The sequence below is a fragment of the Furipterus horrens genome, unplaced genomic scaffold, assembly GCF_987537825.1.
Source record: "Furipterus horrens unplaced genomic scaffold, mFurHor1.1.pri manual_scaffold_3, whole genome shotgun sequence".
In the NCBI taxonomy this organism is placed as follows: Eukaryota; Metazoa; Chordata; class Mammalia; order Chiroptera; family Furipteridae; genus Furipterus; species Furipterus horrens.
The window spans coordinates 135,887,678-135,915,344 of record NW_028327173.1 but is presented as its reverse complement, the minus strand read 5'-3'; the positions used below and the strand labels follow the sequence as shown (position 1 = coordinate 135,915,344).

The following is a 27,667-nucleotide window of genomic DNA, read 5'->3' as shown; positions in this document are numbered from 1 at the left end:
ATCTTTATTACCCAAACTGTAGAGTATTCACTACACAGCAAAAGAGAAATGGGGCAGGAATGGGTCATGTGGGGAAACCAAGCTTGGAGATTCTTTTACAAGGAGTTGAAGATGTTAAGGTTCCAAGCTAATGAGACTACCCTTGAAAAGTGGACAGTCAAAGTGCAGCAACAGAATAACAAGAAGGGATAGGGAGGAGAGGAACCCCTAAGAACCAGATGAGTTCAGGTCTCTAGAGGAATACCAGATATTATTCAGTTCCTCATTGGGAAGCCTCTGTTGAGGGAGAGGCCATAGGCCCTGCCATGAACCTTCTCACTTAGGCTATGACTTCCTTCAAGGCAGCTCCCAGCTCTGGGAAGGAATACTGGTAGCCCGTGGCCAGTGTCCGCCGTGGGATCACCTTCTGGCCCTCCAGCAGCATGACAGCACGTTCTCGCCCAAAGACAGCTTGCACAATGGTGCTAGGGAGTGGGATGAAGGCTGGGCGGCCTAGAGCTGTGCCCAAGGCCTGAGCAAACTCAGCATTTGTAGTGGTATAGGCTGGAGCCACTCCGTTCAGGACACCCTGCACATGGCTTGCTTCAACGGCATGGACCAGGATTCCTGCCAGGTCCCCAATGTGAATCCAGGGGAAGAACTGTTGGCCAGAGCCGATGGGGCCCCCCAGGCCCAGGCGGAAGGGTAGCAGCATGTGACCAATGGCACCGCCCTCACGGCCCAGCACAACCCCTAGAGCAGGCAAGGATAGTGCAGGGAGACCCCTCAGCATCCAGGCAGCCTCAACGTTCCTTTCCCATTTCCCCTTCCACCCTCGTTTCCCATGCTGGCTTGGCTCTAGCGGTCCAGGGGTATGGCTGTCTTTGGGACTTCCAATCCTCCCATCTGCAGGCTGGCCAGAGGTGGTGGCATCCTTACTCAGTAAGCTCAGTTCCCCTTATCCCTCAGCTCCCCCAGCACAGAGAAGACATTCCAACCTGGCCTGATACACAGGCTCCTTGTTCTCACCAGAGCGTACCACCACCTGGCGTGTAGAAGCTCCAGGAAGCCTGGCTGCAGCTTCCCATTTTGTTACGAGGTTGGAGAAAAAGTCAAAATCCCCTCCTGGGCTGTCCTCATCATACTCGGCAGTCAGGCTGGGCTGGTAGTAAGCTGCCGGAGGAACAGCACTTGTTTGCCCTGGTTGTCCTTGGTCCTGCCTGGTCCTTTGCATTGAAGGGCCCCCTTGGCCTAACCCACCTTGGCCCTCAGGGTCTCCCCATGGGATGGAGCCATGGATATTTTCCCCTTGAGCATTGCTGTTAGCTTACTTGTTCCTGCCCTGGAGTAACTTATCTTTTGCTGCAGGGCTAAACTGAGAGGCTGCTACAGTGTAGTGGTTCAGAATAAATCCGTGGGTGGGTGCCAGGCTGAGTTTTAATCTTAGCGCCACCACTTTAACTATGACTTTAGGCAAGTTACAGAACCTCTCTGTACAGAATTTTTGCATTTTTAAAAGGGGAATAATAGTGCCTACCTCATAGTGTTCTTGTGAGGATTAAATGCTATATGTGTGAAACACTCAGTGGCTGGTATATGTGTCAAAATTGTTTGCATTTGATCCCAAAGGTGAAATACAAAAATCAGAAATTTTGTTCCTAAAGAACTCTGTGATAAACAAAGGACCTGGGAGTAGGTGGAGTTTTTCCTGGCCTTGGGAGCAGTACCACTCCACCCTCTTTCTCTAAGGGTCCCTGATTTTCAGTGAAAGTACACAAAGGTTAGGAGAAACATGCGTGGATCAACAGCCTCGTAAGAAGAACTATAGGCATGTATACCTCAAAGGGCCTGAGCTACCCCTTCACTGTGTACTCCCTTCCCCTGGCTAATGTAAGGGGTTGGTGATTTGGGGCATACCTACACCAGTGACTAAGACCCAGGCCTGGGGGGGTTGTGGGGCCTTGGTGATGGCGCTAGCTAGCAGGTGGGTGGTCTCCAAGCGGCTGCTGAGAACATCTTTTTGGAAGGCTTCATTCCACCTGCAGGAAAAACAGGGAAAATAAGCCACTGAATACACACATGTATCCCTTCTATCTTTCCCTGGGGCCTGTCCATGACTATTTCTAGTAAAACCCTGCATTGTGGCTTAGAGAAACTGTCCATCTCTCCTACAGAGGGAAAAGCATATCCTTTTGGGGCATTCTGACCTATAAGTGAGGACTAAAGTCATTTGGCTGAGTGGGTGGGAAGGAGGATGGGTTTGGAGGTGTGGTATGGGATAAGTAACCAGGGATCGGGCAGCTCCATTCTTCACATCTCAGAGGGTCTCACCAGAGTCGTTCCCTCTTCTCCTGCTCTACCGGATATCAGTTTTAGGGTCCAGCACCGACTGACCTTCGGAGAGGGTTGAGGATATTCTCTCCAGCCAGGTTGACTGCGGCATCGCAGCGGGGCAGCCCAGACGTAGCGAGCTCATCCTGTCAGAGAAAGCACGCAAGTGCCCGCACAGCCCTGCGCCACCAAATCGGGCCTCTCCCCATCCCCACAGTCTCCAGAGGGTGGACATACCCACGTGATCCGACCCGGCCCGGGCTTTCGGGAGACCAGAGTCACTTCGTGGCCTCTGGCTTTCAGCAGCTGGGTTAGGGCTGTCCCAATGAAGCCCGTCCCGCCACCTGATCAGGAAATACGAGGTGTTTATTCTCTGTTCCCGCATGTGGCCCCTTTTTCTGGTGCCATCCCATCTGATCCCAGATTTCTCCCCTGTTTCTCAGCCCCGGCCCCGCGATACACGAGTGACACAGGTCATAGGGATGGGGGAGATTTGGCATCTCCAGTTAGTAGGACAAGGCCAGATTGCCGGTGCACGAGACAGTGCCCTCCATCGCGGTCCACCTAACCCTCAACCTCTGGTTCAATCTTTTTTCCATAAGCCCGCCCCCCATCTCTCCCACTTTGCCCTCCCTCACCCACGAGCACCCGCATAGCTACCAGGACCTAACGCGCCTGCGTGAGATCCAATCGCACCGTTTCGGCTGCGCGTGCGCGTCATTGGGAAAGCGCTCCAATTGGAAAGTGGGCAGAATTGAGACTAGGCGTGGCTCTTGTGGCGACCCGGAAGAATTCATAGGAAAGGCACTACGTTTACGTATTTCATAGGGAGGTGCATGGAGAGAGAGAGAGAGACAGAGTTGGGAGGGTGGGAGGGTGGGAGGGGGAAGAGGGGCGGTGGTGGAAGGGCTTGGGGGAGGGGCCGAAGAGGGGTGGTGGAATTGACCCAGGGGCCACAAACAACGGGGAGGAGGCGGAGAAGGGAAGGTTTCAGTGTAGAAAAACATCCTTGACCTAAAACCTGAAGCTACTCAAACCGCCAAATTCTTGAGGTCCATTCAGCGTGGTGGGTTAGTAATCCAAAAGCATCCGTCCGTCGTTACAGATGATTTCTTTTTACACGACCTTTTATTTTTTTCTCCTTGTTGCGTTTCCTTCCTATCGGCATTTAAACAGTCTAAAGTTTCCCTGGTCTTAAAATAACCCTTCTCCAGCCCTCTTCATCCTCTGCTCGTGTCCTCTTCCTGTCTTCGCCTTCACTGCCAAACTTCTCAAATGATTGGTATCCATTTTCTACTTCCCAATTCACTGTTGTTTGGCTTTGACTTGATCATTCATTGCCTCCCTCTCCAAGATCACCAGTTTCCCATGTGTTACCAAGTCGAAGGCCTACTTTTCAGTCATTTTTCTTGAACTCTGTAACACTGGACATGCTGACTCCTTCCTCCCTTTGGGAATGCTCATCTCTTGGCCTCAGTGAAAACCACACTCCCTTCTGGGTTTTTTCATTAGCTCTTTTCGGTCTCTATTGCTTGCTTAACCACCTCCCTAAGGTTTTAAAATTTGGTATTCCTCAAAGCTGGGTCTTAGGACCTTCCTCTCTTCCCACTATGTACTTTCTCCCAAACATCTTCGTTGGTGAACTCAGTTACCAGTTTTTCAAAGACTTGCCAAATCTCCTATGCAACTTGAATCTCCTCTGAGCTCCTGGCTCCTATAAAAACTTCCCACTAGATATCTGATCTTGAATGTCTAAAACCCTGTTGATTTTACTTTCTAAATATCGCCTATCTAGTTATCTCTGCCACCACCACTCTCCTCCAAGTTATTGTATAATTTTTTGTGTAAATTTCTGTAAATTTCCTAATAAGTTTTCCTGCTTCTGCTTGTTTCTCCTCTCCAAACTGCTCTGCACATTGCACAAGCTGAATGAGCTTTTAAGGACACGTGGGAGGAACACTATGGTGGCATATATATCCTAAAAAAACTCTTCAATTGCAAAGTTCCTGGATATGCCAGATAAAATTTAACACATCTCCCTTTAAATACATTTTTGAGCTAGCTGGAAAACAAAGGAAATCCCCAGAGGACAAAAATCAAAGTGTGCCCTGGGACTGAGGCTACTTTGTGGTTGTTGATCAGTTTTAGTAACCCATAGGTTTGGGTGACAGGAGATGCCTGGGACCCAAGCAAGATTGGGCATGAGACTCATGCATAAAGTTCTGGGTGGGCTATGCCCACTTATTACCATGGGACATGATTAGGAAACTTGTTTCTGTAGGCTTGGATCTTGAGTAGGATTTGTTGTAAAAAAAATTAGTCTTTTCTGAGAAGTTGTATCTATTGGCCTGCCCTGACACAGTTTTGGAGTTTGAACTCATTGTTACCTACTTGCTTGGCCTAGGAAGCCCTAAGCCAAGAATTTAAGTTAAGTGTTCCAGATAGGAGCCAATGTAAACCATAGGGTTCACAGGATCTCCTTAGATAAATTCCTGCCAAGCATGAGCACACAATCCAAAATTACAGAACACAGGGAAACAAACCACTCTGGGTAGGACTCAGCAGAGTTTGACCAAAAAGGATTTCAGTACTAGAATTTTGAGATATGGAATATAAAACTACCAAGTCTAAAATGTTTAAAGAAGGAGGAGATATTGAAAACACAAGAGACAAGATGCTATAAAAAAATTCTAACAGAATTGATAAAGAACCAATTCAAACTCCTAAAAATTAAAAACATAATGATTGAAATTTAAAAACTCATTGAATAAGTTTAAGTAGTAGAGAGTAGATTTATCATTGGTTAGGAGAGGATTAACGAGATATGAAGAAATTACCCATAATGCAGCACAGAGAGACAAAGATGTAGAAAATATGAACATGAGGTAAGAGACAAGGAACATAAAGTGAGAGATTCTAATTCTTCTACTTGGCATTCAAAAAGAGAGGAGACAGAGAAAGTATTTGAAGAAATAATAGCTGATTATATTCACAAATTAGTGAAAGATAATGAATACTCGGATTCAGTAAGTAAAATAAATCTCAAGTAGAATAAATAAAAATAAATTCATGCCTAGTCACATAATAATGAAACTGTAAGACAAAGACAAAGAAGAGATTTTAAAAGCAAGCAGAAAGAAAACACATTACTTAAAAATAAATAACAATTAGGCAGGCAACTGATACCTCAACCACATGACCACAACAATATAAACCAGTAGTACCTTCAAATACTAAGAGAAATTAATTGCCAACCTAGAATTGTTTACTAACAAACTGGCATTCAAGAATGAAGGTAGGGAGAGGTAAGATGGCGGAGGAGTGAGGAGAGGTTGCGGTTTTAGGCTCCGGAGACCCGTCTACAGTTTGGTCTAATTGCAGACAGAACATCTCAGTGAGCAGCTGGACATTGGCGGGAGTTGAGCCAAGGCACTGCTGGATTAGAGAAAATCCATCTGGGAACAACCTGTTTAGTGAGGATAGCGGAGAAAAAGGGGACGAAACGGGATTCCTGACTGGGGCGGCTGCCCGAGCTGTGGCGGGAAGCACACAAAGGATTTTTGGCGACCACAGGCTACCCCAGAGAGGAGTCAGGCGGAGAGCGGATCTCTGCCCGCTGGCAGAGACGGGACTCGACCAAGTGGCATTGGCGCTGAAGGACAGGAGACAGCGTGCTGCCGGGCAAGTGAGAACATAATTCTCCTTTATATTTTTCTCTAGTGGATGGTGGAGACGGGAGGAAAGTTTGGGTGTGGTAGGCCGTTCTGGAGGAGCCCAGGCGCAGGGGCGCGCTAATCCACTCCTCAACCCTACCATTGGGTCGCGGGGGCGCACATAGGGAAGTGCTCTCATTCACTGGCCCAGGTGCGCGGGGCCGTGAGTCCAGGCGTCCCTCGGACATTCCCCAACGGACATAAGATCAGTGCCCCAACGGGCACAGGGAGGGCCCACTGAACACGAAGAGGACTGTGCACAGACACCCCTAGACAGCTCCCGTGGGCGCAGGGCCCCAGGCCGGAAAGCAGACCACTAGCGCAGGCTCTGTTTGTGCCCGCCCAGATGGGTGAGGGAAGGCGGGCGGCTGCAGCACGGGAACAGGGAGAGGCGGCGACCCACGGACGCTCGATTCCACTGAGCGCAAGTGTCCCTGGCCCTGCCCTAAGAGGCGAGAGACCAACTCCCGGAGCTCGGCTCAGCGGGACTGAGGGCACGGGGCAGCGTGCGAGCGTGAAAGCACCTCAGCCCGGGGTCAGTGGGAGCTCTCGGGCCGCCTGTGCGGGCAGGGTCACCTTGGCGCAAACGGGGAACCGCCGCGGCCCAGCGAAAGCAGGTGCCAATCCCGGGGAAAGCGCTCGGGCCGTCCGCGCGGGCAGGGTCACCTCGGCGCGAACGGGGAACTGCCGCGCCCCAGCGAAAGAAGGAGCCAATCCCGGGGAAAGCGCTCGGGCCGCCCGCGCGGACAGAGACACCTTGGCACGAACGGGGAACCACCGCGGCCCGGCAGCAGTGGGCTCCAACCGCGGGGCAAACTCTCGGGCCGTCAGAGCGCGCAGGGGCTTGCGCGCAAGGGCACCTCAACTGGCTACAGCGGGCAGCAAGGTAGCGCGCCGTGCCGGCAACCGCGGGCGCGCACCATAGCGGCAACCGGGTGCGCACACCAGTCCGGCAAAAGAACAAGAACCTCTGACCTGCCACACTAGACCAGCTGCGGACCCAGAAAAAGAAGGCAACACACCAAGGCTAAAACGGAGTAAAAACATCGTTTTTTTTTTTTTTTTTCTCCAAATTTTTTCTCCCAAATTTTTTCTCCCTTGTTCTTTCTTTCTTCTTAATAATTTCTTTTCTTTCCTTCTTTCTTTATTCTTTTCCTGGGGTTTTTTTTGGGGGGGGGTTTTGGGGGGTATATATATATATATATTTTTGGTTCAATTTTTTTTTTTCTCTCTCTTTTTTCTTTCTTCTGTATTCTTTCTTTTCTATCTTTCTTTGTTCCTTTCTTGCTAACCTTTTGGGGTTTTTTGGGGGGGTGGTGGTAAATTTTTTATTTTCTTCTCTTTCTCTCTTTCTTCTTTTCTTTCTTCTATTTTCTTGGGGATTTTTTGGGGGAGTGTTTTTCCTCCACCTCTTCCAATAATAACAAACTTTATCTCTAACGTGTTGCATATAACCTCTCCTTCTCATCCTTTCTCTTTAATAGTGGTTTATTCGTTTGTGTGTCTAGCTTAGCCCCCCTATTACTTTAAATAATACAATATAATTACTATATAAACCCAAATACAATACAATCCCACTTTCTTACTATACTAAGTATTTTTCTATCCTTTTCTTCTATTTTTCTTAACATACAATGTAAATATTACTAACTGGCTTGCACAGTCTCAACTATTATTAATCTATCAACCCCTCTATCAAAAATTATATTTTTCCTCCCCAAAAACAACTCGTATCTATTCTTCTTATAGTATAAAAGCTCAAATCTCTTTACATTTATATTAATACGGGCTAGTTGGCTAACGATAGCAGGATAGAGTGGGGGATACTTTCTGAGGGTGTGGGTCTCCTGCCTGGGCTGTGTGTTTATGTCTTTAACAGCATATCCACAAAAGAACTCAAGACAAAGCAGATAGAGTGACTCTCAACCAAGTAGCCAGAAGGAAGATCCTATCAAAGAACATCTGAAATATAACCGAACAGCATAAACAAACGACATAAAGGGTAACTCAAGACCATCAGGCTCAGGATATCAAAGAGACTGCACCACTGAAACTCCCAGACCTTCGATAAAGAATATTACACCACAAAGGAGGGAAGTCAAAGCAGACTACCCCCCCCAAAAAATAAATAAATAAATAAATAAATAAATAAATAAATAAATAAATAAAAACAAAAAGAATCCAACATGGTAAGACGCAAAAATAACCCCTCAATGAAAAGAAAAGAGGAATCCTCAGAAAGAGAGATAGACGAAATAGACATAGCCCAAATGTCAGACATGGAATTCAAAACAATGGTGGTAAAGAAGCTCAATATACTCGACATCCTTAAAATCAACTATGACAACCTTCAAGGAAGTTACCAGCAGCTCCAAGAAAATTACAGGGAACTGGCAGAGAACTACACCAGCATAAAAAAAGACATAGAAATCGTTAACAAGAACCAGGAAGAACTTAAGAATACAATCTCTGAACTGAAAAACACAGTAGAATCAGTCAAAAGCAGACTAAACGAAGCAGAAGATTGGATTAGTGAGTTAGAAGATAATGTAGAGAAAAACTCCCAGACAATACAGCAAAATGAAAAACGATTGAAAAAATATGAACAAGATGTAAGGGAATTACAGGATAGCATTAGGAAAAATAATTTAAGGATCATCGGAATACGAGAGGAAGAAGAAAAGGAACATGGAATTGAAAATCTGATAGGAGAAATAGTGACAGAAAATTTTCCGAACCTGATGAGAGGAAAAGCTATGCAAGTCCAAGAAGCACTGAGAGTTCCAATCAAGAGGAACCCCCAAAAACCCACTCCAAGGCACATCATAGTTAAAATGGCAACATTCCAAGACAAAGAGAGAATCCTAAAAGCAGCAAGAGAAAAGCAGCAAATAACATACAAGGGAGCTCCGATAAGGCTATCAACTGATTTCTCAACAGAAACATTACAAGCCAGAAGGGAATGGTCAAAAATATTTCAAGCAATGAAAAACAAAGGCCTACAACCAAGAATACTCTACCCAGCAAGGCTCTCATTCAAAATAGAAGGTGAAATAAGGAGTTTCTCAGACAAAGGAAGACTGAAAGAATACATCTCCACCAAACCAGCATTGCAAGAGATGCTAAAGGGACTGTTCTAAGAAAAAAGAAGGAAAAAACAAGAGAGGAGAGGAACAGAGGTACAAAGGGAAATGAATAAATACACGTCAATAATAACCTTAAATGTAAATGGATTAAATGCTCCAATTAAAAGACATAGGGTAACGGAATGGATAAGAAAACAGGACCCACATATTTGCTGTCTACAAGAAACACACCTCAAAACAAAAGATTTACACAGACTGAAAGTAAAGGGATATAAAAAAATATTCCAAGCAAACGGACCGGAAAAAAAAGCCGGGGTAGCAGTTCTCATATCAGACAAAATGGATTTCAAAGCAAGGACAATAAAAAGAGACAAAGAAGGACATTTCATAATACTTAAAGGAACAATCCATCAAGAAGATATGACTTTGATAAACATATATGCACCCAACATAGGAGCACCCAAATACATAAAGCAAATACTAGAAGACCACAAAAAGGATATCAACAACAACACACTCATAGTAGGGGACTTCAACACTCCATTATCAACAATAGACAGATCATCAAAGCAAAGAAACACCAAGGATATACAGGCATTGAACAACACACTAAACCACATGGATCTAACTGATATATATAGAACTTTTCACCCCAAAGAAGCAAAATATACATTCTTTTCAAGTGCACATGGGACATTTTCAAAGATAGACCACATGATAGGTCACAAAACAAGCCTCAACAAATTCAAGAAAATTGAAATCATATCAAGCATCTTTTCAGATCACAATGCCTTGAAACTAGAAATCAACCTCAGAGGAAAAAATCAAAGACACCCAAACTCATGGAGATTGAATAACATGCTATTAAATAATGAATGGGTTAACAATGACATCAAAGAAGCAATCAAGAAATTTCTAGAAACTAATGATAATGAGCACACAACAACCCAAAACCTGTGGGACACAGCAAAAGCAGTCCTGAGAGGGAAGTTTATAGCAATACAGGCATATCTGAAAAGGCTAGAAGAATCTCAAATAAAAAACCTAACCACAATGCTACAAGAACTAGAACAACAACAACAAACAAAGCCTAGGGCAAGAAGAAGGAATGAAATCATCAAGATCAGAGCAGAACTAAATGACATAGAGACTAAACAAACAATCCAAAAGATCAACGAAACTAGGAGCTGGTTCTTCGAAAAAATCAACAAAATCGACAAGCCTCTAGCCAGTCTAATCAAGAAAAAAAGAGAGAAGACACAAATAAACAAAATCAGAAATGAAAGAGGAGAAATCACGACTGATACCTCAGAAATACAAATGATAGTTAGAAATTACTTCAGAAAACTGTATGACAAGAAATTTGACAATCTAGAAGAAATGGACAAATTTCTAGAAACATACAACCTTCCAAAACTGAATCAAGAAGAAGTGGAAAGTCTCAACAGACCAATAACAAAGAAGGAAATTGAAACAGTAATCCAAAATCTCCCGGCACACAAAAGCCCTGGACCGGATGGCTTCACAGGCGAATTCTACAAAACATTCAGGGAAGAACTAACTCCTATCCTCCTCAAACTGTTCCAAAAAATCCAAGAAGAAGGGAAAATCCCAAACTCTTTCTATGAAGCCAGTATTATCCTAATCCCCAAACCAGGTCAAGACACAACAAAGAAAGAAAACTACAGGCCAATATCACTGATGAACATCGATGCTAAAATCCTCAATAAAATATTGGCAAACAGGATCCAGCAACACATCAAAAAGATCATACATCATGATCAAGTGGGCTTCATTCCAGGGATGCAAGGATGGTTTAATATTCGCAAATCAATAAATATAATACATCACCTAAACAGAATGAAAGACAAAAATCACATGATCATATCAATAGATGCAGAAAAAGCATTTGATAAAGTTCAACACCCATTTATGATGAAAACACTCAGCAAAATGGGAATAAAGGGAGCATATCTTAACATAATTAAGGCTATATATGAGAAGCCTGAGGCCAACATCATACTCAATGGACAAAAACTGAAAGCATTCCCCCTGAACTCAGGAACGAGACAAGGTTGTCCACTCTCTCCACTCCTTTTCAACATAGTGTTGGAAGTCCTAGCCACAGCAATCAGACAAGAAAAAGAAATAAAAGGAATCCAAATTGGGAAAGAGGAAGTGAAACTTTCATTATATGCAGATGATATGATAGTATACCTAGAAAATCCTATAAACTCCACTAAAAGACTACTCAATATAATAAGTGAATTTGGCAAAATCGCAGGGTACAAAATAAATATACAGAAATCCAAGGCATTTCTGTACACCAACAATAAAATAGCAGAGACAGAGACAAAAAAGAAAATACCATTTACTATAGCAACAAGAAAAATAAAGTACCTAGGAGTAAACTTAACCAAAGAGATAAAAGACCTGTACTCTGAAAATTACATAACATTGAAGAAAGAAATTAAGGAAGAAACAAATAAATGGAAGCAAATACCATGTTCTTGGATGGGAAGAATCAACATCATCAAAATGGCCATACTACCCAAAGCAATTTACAAATTCAATGCAATCCCTATTAAAATACCAATGACATATTTCACAGACCTAGAACAAATACTCCATAAATTCATATGGAACCAAAAAAGACCCCGAATAGCAAAAGCAATCTTGAGACAGAAGAACACAGCAGGAGGAATCACAACACCAGATATCAAACAATACTACAAAGCCACTGTAATCAAAACAGTCTGGTACTGGCATAAGAACAGACATATAGATCAGTGGAACAGAATAGAGAGTCCAGAAATAAACCCAGGCCTCTATGGTCAACTAATCTTTGATAAAGGAGGAAGGAACATAAAATGGAGTGAGAAGAGCCTCTTTAACAAATGGTGCTGGGAGAACTGGATAGGGACCTGCAAAAAAATGAAACTAGACCACCAACTTACACCACACACGAGAATAAACTCAAGATGGATCAAAGACTTAAATGTAAGCCGTGACACCATAAAAGTCCTAGAGGAAAACATAGGCAAGAAAATATCAGATATCTCACGTAACAATCTCTTCACGGATACATCTCCTAAAGCAAGAGAAATAAAGGAAAAAATAAATAAATGGGATTACATCAAACTGAAGAGTTTCTGCTCAGCAAAAGAAAACAACAGCAAATTGAAAAGGAAACCAACCATATGGGAAAACATATTTGCCAATGACATCACAGACAGGGGACTGATTTCCAAAATATATAAAGAGCTGATACGACTCAACATCAAGAAAACAAACAACCCAATTAAAAAATGGGCAAGGGACCTGAACAAACACTTCTCCGAAGAGGACATACAGAAGGTCCATAGACACATGAAAAAATGCTCAACATCATTAGCCATCAGGGAGATGCAAATAAAAACCACAATGAGATACCACCTTACACCAGTCAGAATGGCCATCATCAACAAATCAACAAGCAACAAGTGCTGGCGAGGATGTGGAGAAACGGGAACCCTACTGCACTGTTGGTGGGAATGCAGACTGGTGCAGCCACTATGGAGAACAGTATGGAATTACCTCAAAAGATTAAAAATGGAACTGCCTTTTGAACCAGCGACTCCACTACTAGGATTATACCCGAAGAATCTTGAAACACCAATTCAAAAGAACTTATGCACCCCTATGTTCATAGCAGCACTGTTTACAATAGCTAAGTGCTGGAAACAACCTAAGTGCCCATCTGTAGATGAGTGGATCAAAAAACTGTGGTACATTTACACAATGGAATACTATGTAGCAGAAAGAAAGAACTCCTACCATTTGCAACAACATGGATGGAACTAGAGAGAATTATGCTTAGTGAAATAAGCCAGGCAAAGAAAGAAAAATACCATATGATATCACCTAATACAGGAAACTAAAGAACAACACAAACAAAGGAACTAAATAGAACAAAGAGCAGAATAGCAGTCAATAGGGGGGAGGGGAGAGGGAGAGAAGGGGGATAAGTAAGGGAAGGGTTTAATTAAAGAGCCTGTATGGAAGACTCATGGACATGGACAACGGGGAGGGATGTGATTGCGGGAGGGGGGGTGGGCTGGGTGGGGGAGAGAAATTGGGGGAAGAGGGGACAACTGTAATTGAAAAACCAAAATTAAAAAAAAAAAAAAAAAGAATGAAGGTAAAACAAGCATACTTTTAGACAAGCAAAAAATGAGACTTTACCATCCTCAGACTTTTAAACTTTGTCAGTGAAAAAGAAAATTATCTGAAAAGGAAGATGTAAGATGCAAGAGAATAATCAAAATGTTAGTAAGCAACTGGGTAAATATAAACAAATATTGACCATATAAAGCAACAACAATAATATATAATTTGTGGGTAAAAATGGAAACAGAACTAAACTATTAGTCACCAATAATGGAGAAGTATGTGACTGCATCTGAATTGCTGGGGAAAGGATAACAGTATTGAATAATATTAAACTGTTAAATGTATACTTAGAAGATTAAGGGCAGTCCTGGCCAGGTGACTCAATTGGTTGGAGTGTCATCCCAGACATCAAAAGTTTGCAAGTTCAATCCCAGGTCAGGGCCATACCAAGATTGTGATTTTGATCCCTGGTTGGGGTGCACACGGGAGGCTGCCAATTGATGTTTCTCATATTGATGTTTCTCTCTCTCTCTCTCTCTCTCTCTCTCTCTCTCTCTCTCTCTCAAATAAATAAAAACATATCTTCAGGTGAGGATTAAAAAATAATTAAGGGCAGCTATTGTACATTAATAATAAAATGTGCACTTCCAAATCAGTAGAAAGAAACAAGAAAACAATTTAACCATTTAATCGCCATAAAAAGAAAGTGTAGATAAAACTAGAAAGTTCCAAGGATGATAATGGGAATAATCAATAATGATAATATATTTAAACAGACTAAGAAACTGAATTAACTAGATGTATTGGAATTACAAATTTCAACAAGAATGAATCTCACAGTTATAATATTAAGCAAAAAAGAAGTTGCAGGAAAGTATTTATATTATGATACTACTTATTTAAAGATTAAAAGGACATTTGGCCAAGATGGAGGCACAGGTAGACGTGCTTTGGCATCCTCCACAACCATAACAAGAAATACAACTACCTCAAAACTAAAAACAAGCAGAACTACCAGAAAATTGAATTGCATGGAAGTCCAACAAAGATATAAAGAAGTAATACTCATTCAGGCAGGTAGGAGGGGTGGAGCCAGGGTGGAGAGGATGTGGTGTGGCGATCATGGTGGCAGCAGCTGTGGCAGCAAGGCAGTGGCTGTGGCCAGCTGATGGAAAGTGCAGGCACACATTATAAAAGTCAGGAGGGACACCTGGGGAGCAATCCCAGCCCCAGACCAGACTGCACAGCTTAGGATTCTAGCAACAGAGAAAATAAAGTCTCATTGCTTCTGACTGTGAAAACCAGTGGGGGCTGGGGCAGTGGAAGAAACTTCCGGTCTCTCAGCAGAGTCCACTTATTAAGAGGGCTCCAGTGGTCCTAGAACATCCACAAAACCACCCACTCTGGGAACCACAACCACGGCAACAGCTAGATGGGCGCAAGTCCCATATGGCAAGTGGGAGAAGTGCCTGGAAAAGGGGCAAGTGCTGAGCAAGCAGCCTTGTTCCCTCTCTGACTCCTCCCTCACATACAGTGCTACAAGATGGTGAAACAGTCACCCTATACTGATGAATACTGAAGGCTCCACCCCTTACAATGTAACAGGTGTGATAACTTTACTTCAGACACAGAGGCAAACATATGAGGCCTCCAAATAGAGAAGACAGAGAAGTATAGCCCAAAAGAGGGAGCGGGTCAAGGTTCCAGTTGGAGAACTAAGGGATGAGGAGATAGCCAACTTGACAGGTGCAAAGTTCAAAACACTGGTGATAATGATGTTCACAGACTTGACAGACATAAGGGAATAAGTGAAGGCTATTATAAATGAAACAAAGGAAAACCCACACAAAACCAATGGTGAAGGGAAGGAAGCCAGGGTTCAAACAAATGATTTGGAAAATAAGGAATAAAAAAAGTCAACCAGTACAGAATGAAGAAACAAGAATTGAAAAAAATGAGGAGAGGCTTTGGAACATCTGGGACAACTTTAAACATGCCAACATCCAAATCCTAGGGGTACCAGAAGGAGAAGAAGAAGAGCAAGAAATTGAAAACTTATCTGAAAAAATAATGAAGGAAAACTCCCCTAATTTGGTGAAGGAAATAGACATACAAGTTCGGGAAGCACAGAGAGTCCTTAACAAGCTAGACCCAAAGAAGACCACACCAAGACTCATCATAATTAAAATGCCAAATCTTAAAGGTAAAGAGAGACTGGAGATAGACTGGGACAACTGTAACAACATAATCAATAAAATATACTTAAAAAACTAAAGATTAAAAATAGGCAAAACATACTATTTTTTATAGAGGATATAAGTAGATTTGTAGTTAAAGTAAAAAGGGATTCATGAAAATGAGAAAACTCAGGACAGCATTTCCCTGAGGCAGTAGAGAATGCGATCAGGGAGGAGTACGCAGGGGACTTGGGTTTCTTATTTCTTATGCTAGGCAGTGGGTGTGTGAACATTTATTCAGTTTGTTTTTCTTTGTATTTTGTATATCTGAAATATTTCATAATAAATAAAAATATATCGTGGATTTAAAATTTATAGTCAGATTTCAGATGTGCATAAGCATAACTTTATTTTTGTAATTGAACATAAGTTATTCATGAACACTTCTCCTTGATAGTGGAATAAGCTTAAACTCACCCAACCTAAGAAACTTTATTATTTCTAGTTTAAAATTTCTCAGTTAATTCAGTTTCTCTGAGTAAATTCTTAGTCTTTCAGTGCTATATCTCACTTCCCTTTTCCTTCTCTCAACCAGTTACCTGGGTGTAGGAGGCCCTTTGGTCCAGACACTGTGGTCTAGTCCTCAATGCCTGCTCAGAAGAATCTCACCTCCTTTGGCCTTTAGATATTGCCTGCTGACATCTAAGTCACAGCTGGTTAGGCCAGGTCTTTGGGTGTAATGTTTTGATAGTGATACCCATACTTCTGAGTATCATACCTTTTCCTTTTGATACTCATGGTCCTTGCCTTGATCTCAGTGTTCCAGAGCCTTCCATGGGACCCCAAGGAACACTTGGCTTGTCTTCTGGCCAACAGCATGGGATGTATGAGAGCTGGTTAATCTCCCCTCAGGCTCAGCTCTTGATTCTCTGCCTCAGTCATCACTGCCCAGGCACCTTGCTGCAGTCTGGCACTGTTAGTTATATATTGCTGTTAACACATTATCTCAAAACTTAGCGGTTTGAACCAACAATATTTATTATCTCATATGATTTCTGTGGGTTAGGAATCTGGGAGCAGCTCAGTTGGGTGATTATGACTCATGGTTTCTCATGAGGTTATGGTCAAGATAGCAGTTAGAGCTGCAGGTATCTGAAGACTTGGAGGATCCTTTCCCAAAATGGCTTACTCACGTGGCTGTTGGTAGGGGTCCATGTTTCTTGCTGGTTTTTGGTAGGAAACCTCAATTTCTTGTCACGTTGACCTCTTCATAGGGCTGCTTGATGTCCTTATGACATGGCAGCTGGCTTTCCTGGTGCCAGTGATCTAAGAAAGTGAGAATGAGGAGGAAGTTTCAATGCCTTAATGACTAACCTAATCTCAGAAGTTACATACAGTCACTGTATTTATGCTGGAAATGAGTCACTAAGTCCAAGCAGAGAGGAATTTGGCTCTAATTTTTGAAGGGAGGAGTGTCAAAGAACTTGTGGACATGTTTTAAAAGCACCACAAGTTCCGTGGGACAATTAGGGCTTCTCTGAGGGGCTTGTAGTTTCTTGGCAATGCCTGGGAAATGGTGAAACAATCCAGCTGTTTTCAGATACCTCTTCCACTTCTTCAGGTTGAGTATCACTCCCTACCTCCCTAGCTGGGTTCCTTCTCAGAGAACACAGGCAGCATTTAGAATCTAGTTTTGTTCTCTCCAAATCTCTTCTTGCTCCTCCCCCTCGACCAGGAAAAACTGTGAGATGGGCAACTGTTCTGATGCCATAGATAGCCTGCTTCCTTTCTACTCTTAAAAAAAAAAAATCCTTACTTGAGGATATGCTTTTTATTTGTTTTAGAGAGAGAGATGGTGGGGAGGGCTTGGGGAGAGAGAGAAGAGAAGAGAGAAATATGAATTGCTCCCTCCTGTATGCACCCCTGACAACCAGGGATTGAACCCACAACTAAATGAGCCACCCAGCCAGAGCTCTTTTCTACTCTTTGACTATAGAACAGATTCTATGTTCAGTCTTCAAGATCCAGCTAGTTGGAATACTTTAATATTTTATTCTCTCAAGAAAACCTTGCTCTTGCAAGTGAATCTCCTACTCTCCAAGCTAGTTTTTAGATATGGAACCAAATAACTTTATTTTGAGATTCAAAGCTAAGGCTTATTTTATTTGTTTCTTTATACTGGGAGAGAAAAGGTAGTGCTGGGAGGGGTAGATACGTTGGGTAATATTTCAGAACACATTGACTTCCTGCATGACTGGATCCAGGTGCTCTAATACCACTAGTAATTCACATCTTTCTAGTTTTCAGCTCTTCTTCTTTGTAGTTTGTCTGCATTTTCAGGAAGATTTCTCCCCTTTATGGCAATTTCTAATCCCAGCAAAAATCTCAGAAGTTGACTCTCTTTGGACTGATTTGGCTCGTGTGTCCATCTCTGAATCAACCCATGTGGCCAAGTATGGAATATTCTCCATACTTGGGACATGTGTTTACTTTTGGATTAGGGGTGGGAGGGGGTCCCCACTCATCATTCCATCCTCCTGTGGAATCTTAGCTAGGTCTCTGAGGTGTCAAGGGACTCATTCCCTCTTCAATCACACTCTAGTTATTGACAGTCCCTTCTTTCTCTCCTGGCTCTATCTTTTCTTCCAGGGAGCTTGGGGGTGGGGTGGGGTGGGGAAGAGGGAGAGGAGATTCTGCAAAATAAGATGCCTTTAGATCGCAGATTCAGGACAGTGGGGGTCCATCAATATCCTCATGGTGATGAGGTTCAGGAATCCCTTCCAGAGCTTTGTGCCCCTTGTGAGAAGGGGTATACATAAGGACAGTGCTCTGCTCCCAGCAATCACTTCCTGATCTCCAGGGAGGCTGGTAGAGAGCAGGCTTGCCTGGAGCGTACTCAGCTTCTCCTCAAATGCCTTAAAGTCTTCTTTTCTTCTGGGTTCTGGGGACGGGTGGGTCAACTTATTCTTCTTTAGCCTCTTCTTTAACAACTGAACTAATTAAACTATTTGTAGCTCTCGCAGTCCATCTGACACTTCGGCAGTTAAAACATTCAAACCTGAGCCAGAACACAAGGCATGAGAAATTTTTGTCTACATATCTGGGTGTAGGGGCAAATGAAGTTGGTTTGCCCTTCATAAAGTCAAGGGTCCCTCCTGAGTTTGCAGCAATTGCAAGAACTTCATTGATGGAAACAGGCTTCCTTCCCTGCACAGCGGAAACAGTAAAGAGAGCTGAGCACAGTCCTTCTGGGTGGTCAGGCCACCACTGCAGGGCAGGGACAGGAAGCTATAGGACACTGAGAGGGATCCTAGCTGTTTCCCTCAGCATGGCTGGGGCAGGGTGGGGTGGGGGTTTGCTGGTGACGGGCGCCTCTGCCTTTCCCCCAGGCCACCTTTAATTGTGGGAATGGTCCTTGCTTCATTTTGGGCAGATTTTTGCAACTTCTCTCAGGCTCTGGAATGTTACTTGCTAAATGCTATTCAAATTATCATCTCACTTGGTTTCTGATTAAAATATGGTACAGCCAACAAACCAATCAAAATCCTAATATGGAGACACAACAGATAAAAAATCCTAGAACCCTCTGCCCCTCCTTTTTAAGAGTCTCCTCTGATCCCAGGATTTGTGGAGACAAAAGCAGGGTTCTCTGAGTCTCTCCCTCTGTGGAGAGAACTTGTTCCATGGGGCTACACCTTCTCTTCTCTCCTCTCCCCTCCACGGAGACTTCTAGATGTCACCCTGTCTAGTCAGATCCCTATCCAGACACCTATTTTCAGTAGGGCTTTTCTTAGGAGTTGATACTTCTCACCCCCATATCAGCCCCACCTTCTGTGTGTGTGTGTGTGTGTGTGTGTGTGTGTGTGTGTGAGAGAGAGAGAGAGAGAGAGAGAGAGAGAGAGAGATATGAAAGAGAAACATCAATGGGTTGCTTCCCATATGCGCCCTGATCAGGAATCGAACCCGCAACCATTTGGTATACAGGATAATGCTCTAACCATCTGGGTCATCTGGCTGGGGCCATAAATTCCATTTCTTACCATCTCAAAGAGAGGGCTACAGGCTGCAGGCTGTTGCCAGTGTTTAGTCTCTGGGCTGTAAAAATGGCTACCATGAAACTTTTCTTGGGTTCGTTTTTCCCTTGGCCAGTGTAGAAAACAGATGCAGGCAGTAAAAGTCAAGCCAATCTAGGTGACAGAAATGGTTCTATTTTACAGCAGGGTTATGAATTATTAAACAGGGGATTTGAAACCCTTAGTAGTGTATGAGCATCTTATTAGAGCTTATCTGATCAACAGGGACTTAATAGGAAGATGATCCATGGGATATAATTCCACAGTTAAACAAGGATGTGGTTAGGCAGATGAGAGTGAAGTGATCCTGTATGTGGGAAGACATAAATAGTCTTAACTTAAAACTTATATAATGTCTGTGGGAAGAAATCACATTCTCATACAATAAAATGTTACCTGATTTTATGTATTATTGCCAGATGCATAAAACTTTCTTATTCAATGGCCTTCTAGAACAATTTGACATCCTTTTAAGGAATTTTTGAGTGAGTAGGTGAGGTGGTGAAAAGCAAAGTAGACTTTCATTACTAAGGGTTGAATGAAAAAAGGAACTATGAATATAACAAAGTGGAGCACTCCTCTATGGTGGATCATGTGACCAGCCCAAAGAGTAAAAAGCGAGGTTACAGAAGCTGTCACTTAAATACAAACTGTATTACTTGAGGAAACAAAGGGTGGGAAATGCCTTATGAGGGTGGAAATTAGAAGCGATGTTTTTACTTACAATTTTGGGATGTGCAAATAGATTGCAACATAAACCAGGCCAGGTAGTAGGTGTAATTCCTTTAGTAAAAGTGTTTACACCCAATTAAATCCAACAGCCTTGTGGAAGAGAGAGAGAACTGAGATACAATAGGAAAATCAGTCAATGAAAAATGGGAAGATAGACTATTAAAAGGCAACACCCCAAAAGACCCTTTAAGTCAAGAAATAAAATTCGTGGATTAATGTTCCCAGGCACTTAAGGTAATCTTCCTTAGTGATTAACCAGCATAGTCAAGAGGCTGGCTGCTACAGGTAAAAATACACCTTTTAAAGAACATAGTAAAGGCTTCTGGTCAAGATGGAGGTGTAGGGAAACACAGCTTGCCTCCTTGCACAACCACAGCAAAAATTACAAATAAAATACAAAAATACCATCACCCAGAATCATCAGAAAATTGAGCTGTATGGAAGTCTGACAACCAAGGAATTAAAAAAGTCACAATTCACCCAGACAGATAGGAGGTGCAGAGATGTGGAGATGCAGTACAGGCAGTCTCACACTCACAGGATAAAAATTGGGAGGGATACCTCAGGAATGAGGGATACCTCAGAAGTGAGGAATCCCAGCCCCACACTGGAGCACATAGCCCAAGGTCCCAGTGCCCAGAAGATAAGTCTCCATAACTTCTGGCTGTAAAAACAAGTGGGGGTTGTGGCAGCAGAAGAAACTGTGATTCTCAGGCATATTCTCTTAAAGGGCTTGCAACAGACTTAGGACTTATGCTGACTCACTCCCTCTGGGCCCCAGCACCAGAACAGCAGCTGGAAGGGCACCAGTAGCATCCGGGAGAGTGCTGGGGGACAGCTTCCTCATGCACAAAACTCCAGAGGCCAGGCAGCAGCCATTGTCCCCTTTCTGAGCTCTCCCCCACAGAGCCACAAAGCAATGACACCATATCTGAGACTCCATCAACCTGGTTCACATGGATAGTACCTCCCTGGTGATTATGTAAGGCTCTGCTCCATCCAACTTACTGGTGCGCTTTTCTACAACAGGCCATGCTAGTAAGACAGAGAGTCAAAGCAGTTCTAACTAATACATAGTAACAAACACAGGGAGGCTCCCAAATTGAGGGGACAAAGAAATATGACCAAATGAAAGAACAGAACAAAACTCCAGAGAAAGAACTAAACTAAATGGAGATAAGTAATCTATCAGATGCAGAGTTCAAAACACTGGTTATTAAGATGCTCAAGGAACTCATTAGGTACTTCAACAACATAAAAGACCCAGGCAGAAATGAAAGTTATACTAAGTGAAATAAAGAGAAAATTACAGGGAATCAACAGGGGAATGGATGAAGCCAAGAATTAAATCAATGATTTGGAACACAAGTAAGAAAAAAAATTCATTCAGAACAGCAAGAAGAAAAAAGAATCCAAAAAAACTGAGAATAGGCTAAGGAGCATCTGGGACAACTTCAAATGTATGAACATCTGAATAATTGGGATGCCAGAAGGAGAAGAGAAAGAGCAAGAAATTGAAAACTTATCTGAAAAAATAATGAAAGAAAACTTCCCTAATTTGGTGAAGAAAACAGGTATACAAGTCCAACAAGCACAAAGAGTCCCAAACAAGCTATACCCAAAGAGAACCACACCAAGACACATCAAAACCAAAATGCCAACGGTTCAAGATAAAGAGAGAATCTTAAAAGCAGCGAGAGAAAAGCGGAGAATTACCTACAAAGGGGTTCCTATAAGACTATCAGCTGATTTCACAAAAGAAACTTTGCAGGCAAGAAGGGACTGGCAAGACGTATTTAATGTGATGAAAAACAAGGACCTACAACTAAGATTCCTTGACCTAGCAAAGCTATCATTTAGAAGTGAAGGGAAGATAAAGTGCTTCCGAAACAAGGAAAAACTAAAAGAGTTCATCATCACCAAGCCATTATTGTAGAAAATGTTAAAAGGACTTAAATAAGACAAAGAAGATCAAAACTATGAACAATAAAATGACAAAAAATACATATCTATCAACAACTAAATCTAAAAAAAAACTAGGCAAACAAGCAGAACAGGAACAGAATCATAGAAATGGAGATCATTTGGAGGGTTATCAGCTGGGAGGAGATGGGGGAGAAGGAGAGAAGAGATGCAGGGAATAAGAAGTACAAACTGGTAGGCACAAAATGGACAGGGGGATAAGAACAGTATAGGAAATGGAGTAGCCAAAGAACTTATATGCATGACCCATGGACATGAACTAAGGGGTGGGGGTTGCTGGAGGGAAGGGGGTACTGGGTGGAGGGGACAAAGGGGAACAATTGGGACAACTGTAATAGCATAGTCAATAAAATATATTAAAAAAAAGATTTAGATGTTAACTAGAAATGAGATAACCAAGAAACTTAGGGGGACTAAAAACCAACTTAAAAAAGAACCCCAAACTTTTAGTGCTGTGTAACATTAATGCAACTTAGTGAGTTATCACAGAGTGAACATATTCATGTAAGCATGACCTCAGTCAGTACTAATGCCCCAGAAGCCTCTCATTCCGTAACTCTGCGCCTCCTCTTAATTCTTGCCTCTTCACTCCTCGCCAAAGCTAACTGCTATCTTGACTTTTAACATCATAGATTAGTTTTGTCTTCTTCTGAACTTTATATTAATGGACTAACACTATAGGTCTTTTTTTTAAGTCTGGATTTTTTCCCCTCTCAACATTATGCTTGTGAGATTCATCCATGTTATTCTATTTTTATTGAGGTTAATTTTTATTGAGGATAGTATCTCATATTACTGAAAAGGTCCTTTTTCATTCACTATTGATGGATTTTTGGGTTGTTTCTAAATATCAGGTTGTTATGTACATTCTTGTTCATGCTTTATGATGCAGCTATTTCTTTTGGGTATATTCCTAGAAGTGGAATTGATAGATCATAGGATATGTGCATTTGCAGTTTCTCAAAGTAGTTAATGTACACTCTCTCCTACCATGTATGAGATTTCCCATCACTCCCCTGGCTAATATTAGATATTGTCGACTTAAAAAAAAAAGTCATTCTGATGAGCGGCTTTTTCCTTATTACTAGTGATGTTGGGTAGCTTTCATATGTTTATTGGCCATTTGGATATCATACTTTGTGAGTTTTCTGTTCAAGTCTCTTGTCTATTTTTTATTGGGTTGTCTGATTTTTTTCTTGTTGATTGATAGGCATTGTTTATAAATTCTACATGAACCTTTTGTTAGTATATGTGATACAAGGATCTTCCCCTACTCTGTGGCTTGCCTTTCTCCCTCTCTTAAAGATGTGTTTTGATGACTAGAACTCCTTGTAATCCAGTTTATCAACTCATTTTTTCTTTAAGACAGTAGTTCTCAACTGGGGTGATTTTGCTCCGTAGGTAGCATTTTAAGATAAAATACATGACACCTAGTTAAATGTGAATACTAGGTGAACGATGAAAAAAAATTTTTTAAATCCTCATCCAAGGACATTTTTTTAACTTATTTTTATAGAGAGGGAGGGAGAGAAGAAGGGAGAGAAAGAATTATTGATTAGTTGCTTCCTGTATTTGCACGGACTGGAGGGTTGAACCTGCAACCTAGGTATGTGCCCTGACTGGGAATCGAACCCACAACCTTTTGCTTATGAGACGACACTCCAACCAACTGAGCCACACTGGCCAGGGTGAAAAAGTTTTTAATATAAGTAATATTTGGGACATACCTAAGCTATTTTCTTCTTGTTGTCTTAGATTTAAATTCTGTTTTTTCCCCCTAATTCTGGCAATTAGACCTCTAGGGGACATTTGGCAAAAATGTCTTGGAGACATTTTTGGTTGTCATAACTAGGGTGGTGGTGGTTGTGCTATTGGCATCTAGTGGGTAGAGGCCAGGGATGCTGATAAATATTATGCCATGCCTAGGACAATCCTCCACAACAAAAATTTATCCAGTTCAAAATGTCAATAGTGCAAGGCTGAAAAACTTGTTTTAAGGTTAGTGCTTTTTGTGTGCCTTGAGGGAATCTTTCTAAACCTCAAGGTAATAACGATGCTCTCTCTAGAAGTTTTATGTTTTACCATTCATGTGTGGACCACATGGAATTGATTTTTGTGGCTTTGTGATATGGGGTCAAATTTCATCTTTCTGCATAAATATTCACTTGGCCCAGAAATATGTGCTGAAATGACTTCTTCCTTACTGCTCTGCAGTTCTTCCATAAACCAAATGTCCTTGGATGAATGTATCTGTTTCTGGTCTGTATTCTGTTTCACTGATCTAATTGATTGCCTTTGCATCAACATCACATTGTACTAATTACAGTAGTTGTTCATGCATTTTCTCCAGCAACCGGGACATCCCCACTTTTGGTGTTTCTGGTGTACATACCTTGAGGTCTGTGCTTTGAAACTAGTTTAATAACAAGTCCTTTACTGTGGAGCTCCTGAAGTGCTGCCCTGGCCAAGGAACCGCGGATCTTCAGTCTCTTAGAGAACGGCTGGGGTTATTTGCTTATAGTTGGCAACTTCCTTACAGAGTGTGTCATATGTTGCTTTGTCAAACTAGATTAGGTTATTGAGTGTGTCCCAGACTTCACGTTTGTGCTACTTCATTTTGGCCTTGCACCCAGATTTGTTCACTGGGTCTTTGTCTTTCTTGGCTGACTTTCTGGCATCTTTTTTCTTGTCATCTGTGGGCAGCAGAGCGAAACTCCAAAGCAGCTGCTACCACTGCAGCCTCAATAAGTTGTTGGACAAAATGGCCAGTAGTTTTAAATAAATCCAGATGTCTGGGAGTATCTTAGATTGGGTTTCCCCTGAAACAGATCTGGATACAAAGATCTGAGTGCAAGTAGTTTAACTGCAATGTGGTTCCTGGAAGCATCAACAGAGGAGTGAAGCAGTGAAACAGACAAGGAAAGAAGGAAAGAGAATACTGAGTGTGTTAATGAACAGATTGCCTCTGTGGACGACTGGAGCTTCATCTTGCAAGGGACTATTGGGAGATGGTGACAGACATGTTTTAGAGTTGCCCCACCAGAACAGGGTTATCAACTAGTTCCCATCAATCATGGGTTGAGGCCATTTTAGGGGCCATTTTTGGTTTGCTGTGTATGGGCTGAGGATGTTGCTGCAACCAGAAAAAGCTCTTAGGGGAGAGTTATGGATGATTGGAGTAAGAAGTCTTTTGGAGAGGCTCACTTCAGTGAGCAGTGATGGACTATGGGTAGGAAACTAACAGTATCAGCTACCCTCAAGCTTCTGAAATGATTTGACCCACTCATGCCCTGCAGTCAGTTTATTTCCTCTGGCCATTGATTCTTCAAGGTAGTGATCATTTCAAATTATAACAACAAAACATTACATAGCATCAAATTATAGCAATAAAACATGTAGTCGTCGTCGTCGTCGTCGTCGTCGTCGTCGTCGTCGTCGTCGTCGGCAGCCGTCTGTCTCGAGAGACGATGGCGTAGCTTCCTGAGAGTCTATCTGCACCGCCGAGAATGGCTGTGCAGTCCGATTCGGGAGTGACAGTCCCTGCCACAGAGGCAGGCAAGCTGGAAATTCAGGTAAAAGTGATGTTGCAGTCTTGAATTCAAATTCCATAGGGCAGCAAGTGGAAACTCAGGCAAGGTTTCTGTGTTGCAGTCTTGAAGAATTTCTTCTACTTTAGGAAACCTCAGGCTTTGCGCCTAACATCTTCAGCTGATTGGATGAGGCCCACCTGCATTATGGAGGTTTACTCAAAGTCTACCAATTTAAATGTTAATTGCATTAAAAATGCCTTTATAGGGACAGCTCTAGTCCCTATTGTTGCCATTGGTCCTGGGGTCACTATTAATAGCTGTAATCTTTCTCCTCTAGCACCTGTCTACTCCCAGCTCCCCATCCCCTAATCCGCCCCTTGGCAAGAATGTCTGTTGGTTTAGGTTGCTGCCCTATTAGGTTGTGAAGATCTGACATGCAGAACATCAGCAGAAATTGGGGCTGTAGCTGGTGAAGTGTCAGTAGTCTATTGTCATTGCCACGGTAGATCTGGCCTTCCAAGACACCATCCCCTGCATGCTTTACATCTTTGAGAGTGCCACTAAACTAAGCCATCTCACCTAGGATGTTGCATTGTTCCTGAATTCCCGTTTTGGCCAGAGCTGGGGAGGCAGCTACAGAAGTTTTTCTACCAACATGGACCTTACTTTATAAATTAGAGATTCATTATGAGAGTCTGTCAGCTTCTAAGTACTGTATGTACATTCCAAGTATGCATTCAGAGACCCAAGAGACCCACTCTTAGATGGACATAGGTGCAGACTCCGTTTGTCACTTGGCATCTGCTGAGTCCCAGCTCTAACAGATGGGCCATGATTACCTTTTGGATTTCCAAGTATTAGTATCAGCTCAGATCCTGTATGCAAGAACCCTAAAAGTGCTGGATGTTTTGTAGTCTCTTTGCTAAAGGGTTGCAAAATATTTCCTGAACGTCAGATCTAGTACATTGGGAGGCCCTGAGGTGAGAAGTTCTCTCAGATGCAAAGGGGCAGTGAGAGACTAGAGAAACTGTTTTTAAAATGCTGAACAAAGAGGGCAGAACACAAGGCAGAAGAGGTGTCAAACACTTTGTTCCCCCGAAGCTGTTAGATGAGTTTTGATTAATGTCACCTCACAGTTCCTGGAGCAAGAGAGGGTCCCCTCTCTGTGATGGAATGGTAGGAATGTTAGGATGAATTGTTACTGAGTGATCGAAAAATATTGCTCTGGCTCCTGCAATAGCTTCGACTTCCTTGGTGGCCTCTGTCACCTAGGACCAGATATCTCCCTCTTGAGGGGTTTGCCTTAAAAAAAGTAGCCTTTCTTGCCTCCATGTAGAAGTGAATCATAACAGTAGCCTTCCTGGGCCTGTTACCATTCCTGCACCAAAAACTGCTTTAGTACAGGCTTGAGAATCTAAAGCTCTGTGATGTGACCTTTTCCTTTTCTCCTGCCCTTGAAGAGGAAGAGTTAAGGAGCCTGCTGTGTATAAACTGGCATGTGGCTTTAGGACTTTCAATCAAAGACATGGGAGAGAGAACAGGCCAGCAGACTCTATGGAAGGTTCCCTGAGGGGATGGGCTTAGGCAGGAAAGGCTGTACAGTTCTTCTCCACTCACCCCTCCAGATCCACCCTTCATCCTGCTCTGGGCCTACCTTACGGGCTGCTTAAAGATTTCCCTTGTCTTCTAGCTTTTCAGTGGGGATTGGCCAAATGAATACTGGCAGGAGTTGGGGGGCAGGAGGAGTGAGATGGTGGAATTTATTCACAGTCTCTCGGTGCCAGACCGCTGGTTGCATGTGAGTCCTTCCTTTACCATAGCCTCCAGCTCCTGTCCTGCAGAGCTTCCACCCTTTTTCTGGGTTCTCCAGGCCCATTCATGCCCAAGAAATGGTGGTGGCTTCTCTGCCAT

General features: G+C 42.7%; 1 protein-coding gene and 1 pseudogene across 4 annotated transcripts; both read right to left on the bottom strand.

Annotated features, from left to right (window-relative positions):
- Positions 1 to 16: 16 nt before the first annotated feature.
- SDR39U1 (short chain dehydrogenase/reductase family 39U member 1) lies at positions 17 to 16,734 on the bottom strand. Of its 4 annotated transcripts, XM_090270192.1 has the most exons (7): positions 2,949 to 3,001; positions 2,548 to 2,654; positions 2,374 to 2,456; positions 1,994 to 2,018; positions 1,236 to 1,365; positions 1,009 to 1,152; positions 17 to 732 (listed from the first exon to the last, which is right to left on the bottom strand). In XM_090270192.1, exons 1-7 carry the CDS (start codon positions 2,962 to 2,964, stop codon positions 320 to 322), a joined length of 918 nt encoding a protein of 305 aa, XP_090126318.1. In that variant the 5' UTR covers positions 2,965 to 3,001; the 3' UTR covers positions 17 to 319. The 4 variants fall into 4 exon arrangements, with proteins under 4 accessions (XP_090126318.1, XP_090126315.1, XP_090126316.1 ...); XM_090270189.1 differs by lacking the exons at positions 1,236 to 1,365; positions 2,949 to 3,001 and adding an exon at positions 16,632 to 16,733 and having other exon boundaries at positions 1,897 to 2,018; XM_090270190.1 differs by lacking the exon at positions 1,236 to 1,365 and having other exon boundaries at positions 1,897 to 2,018.
- On the bottom strand, positions 16,682 to 27,667 carry LOC150016001 (small ribosomal subunit protein eS25 pseudogene; annotated as a pseudogene).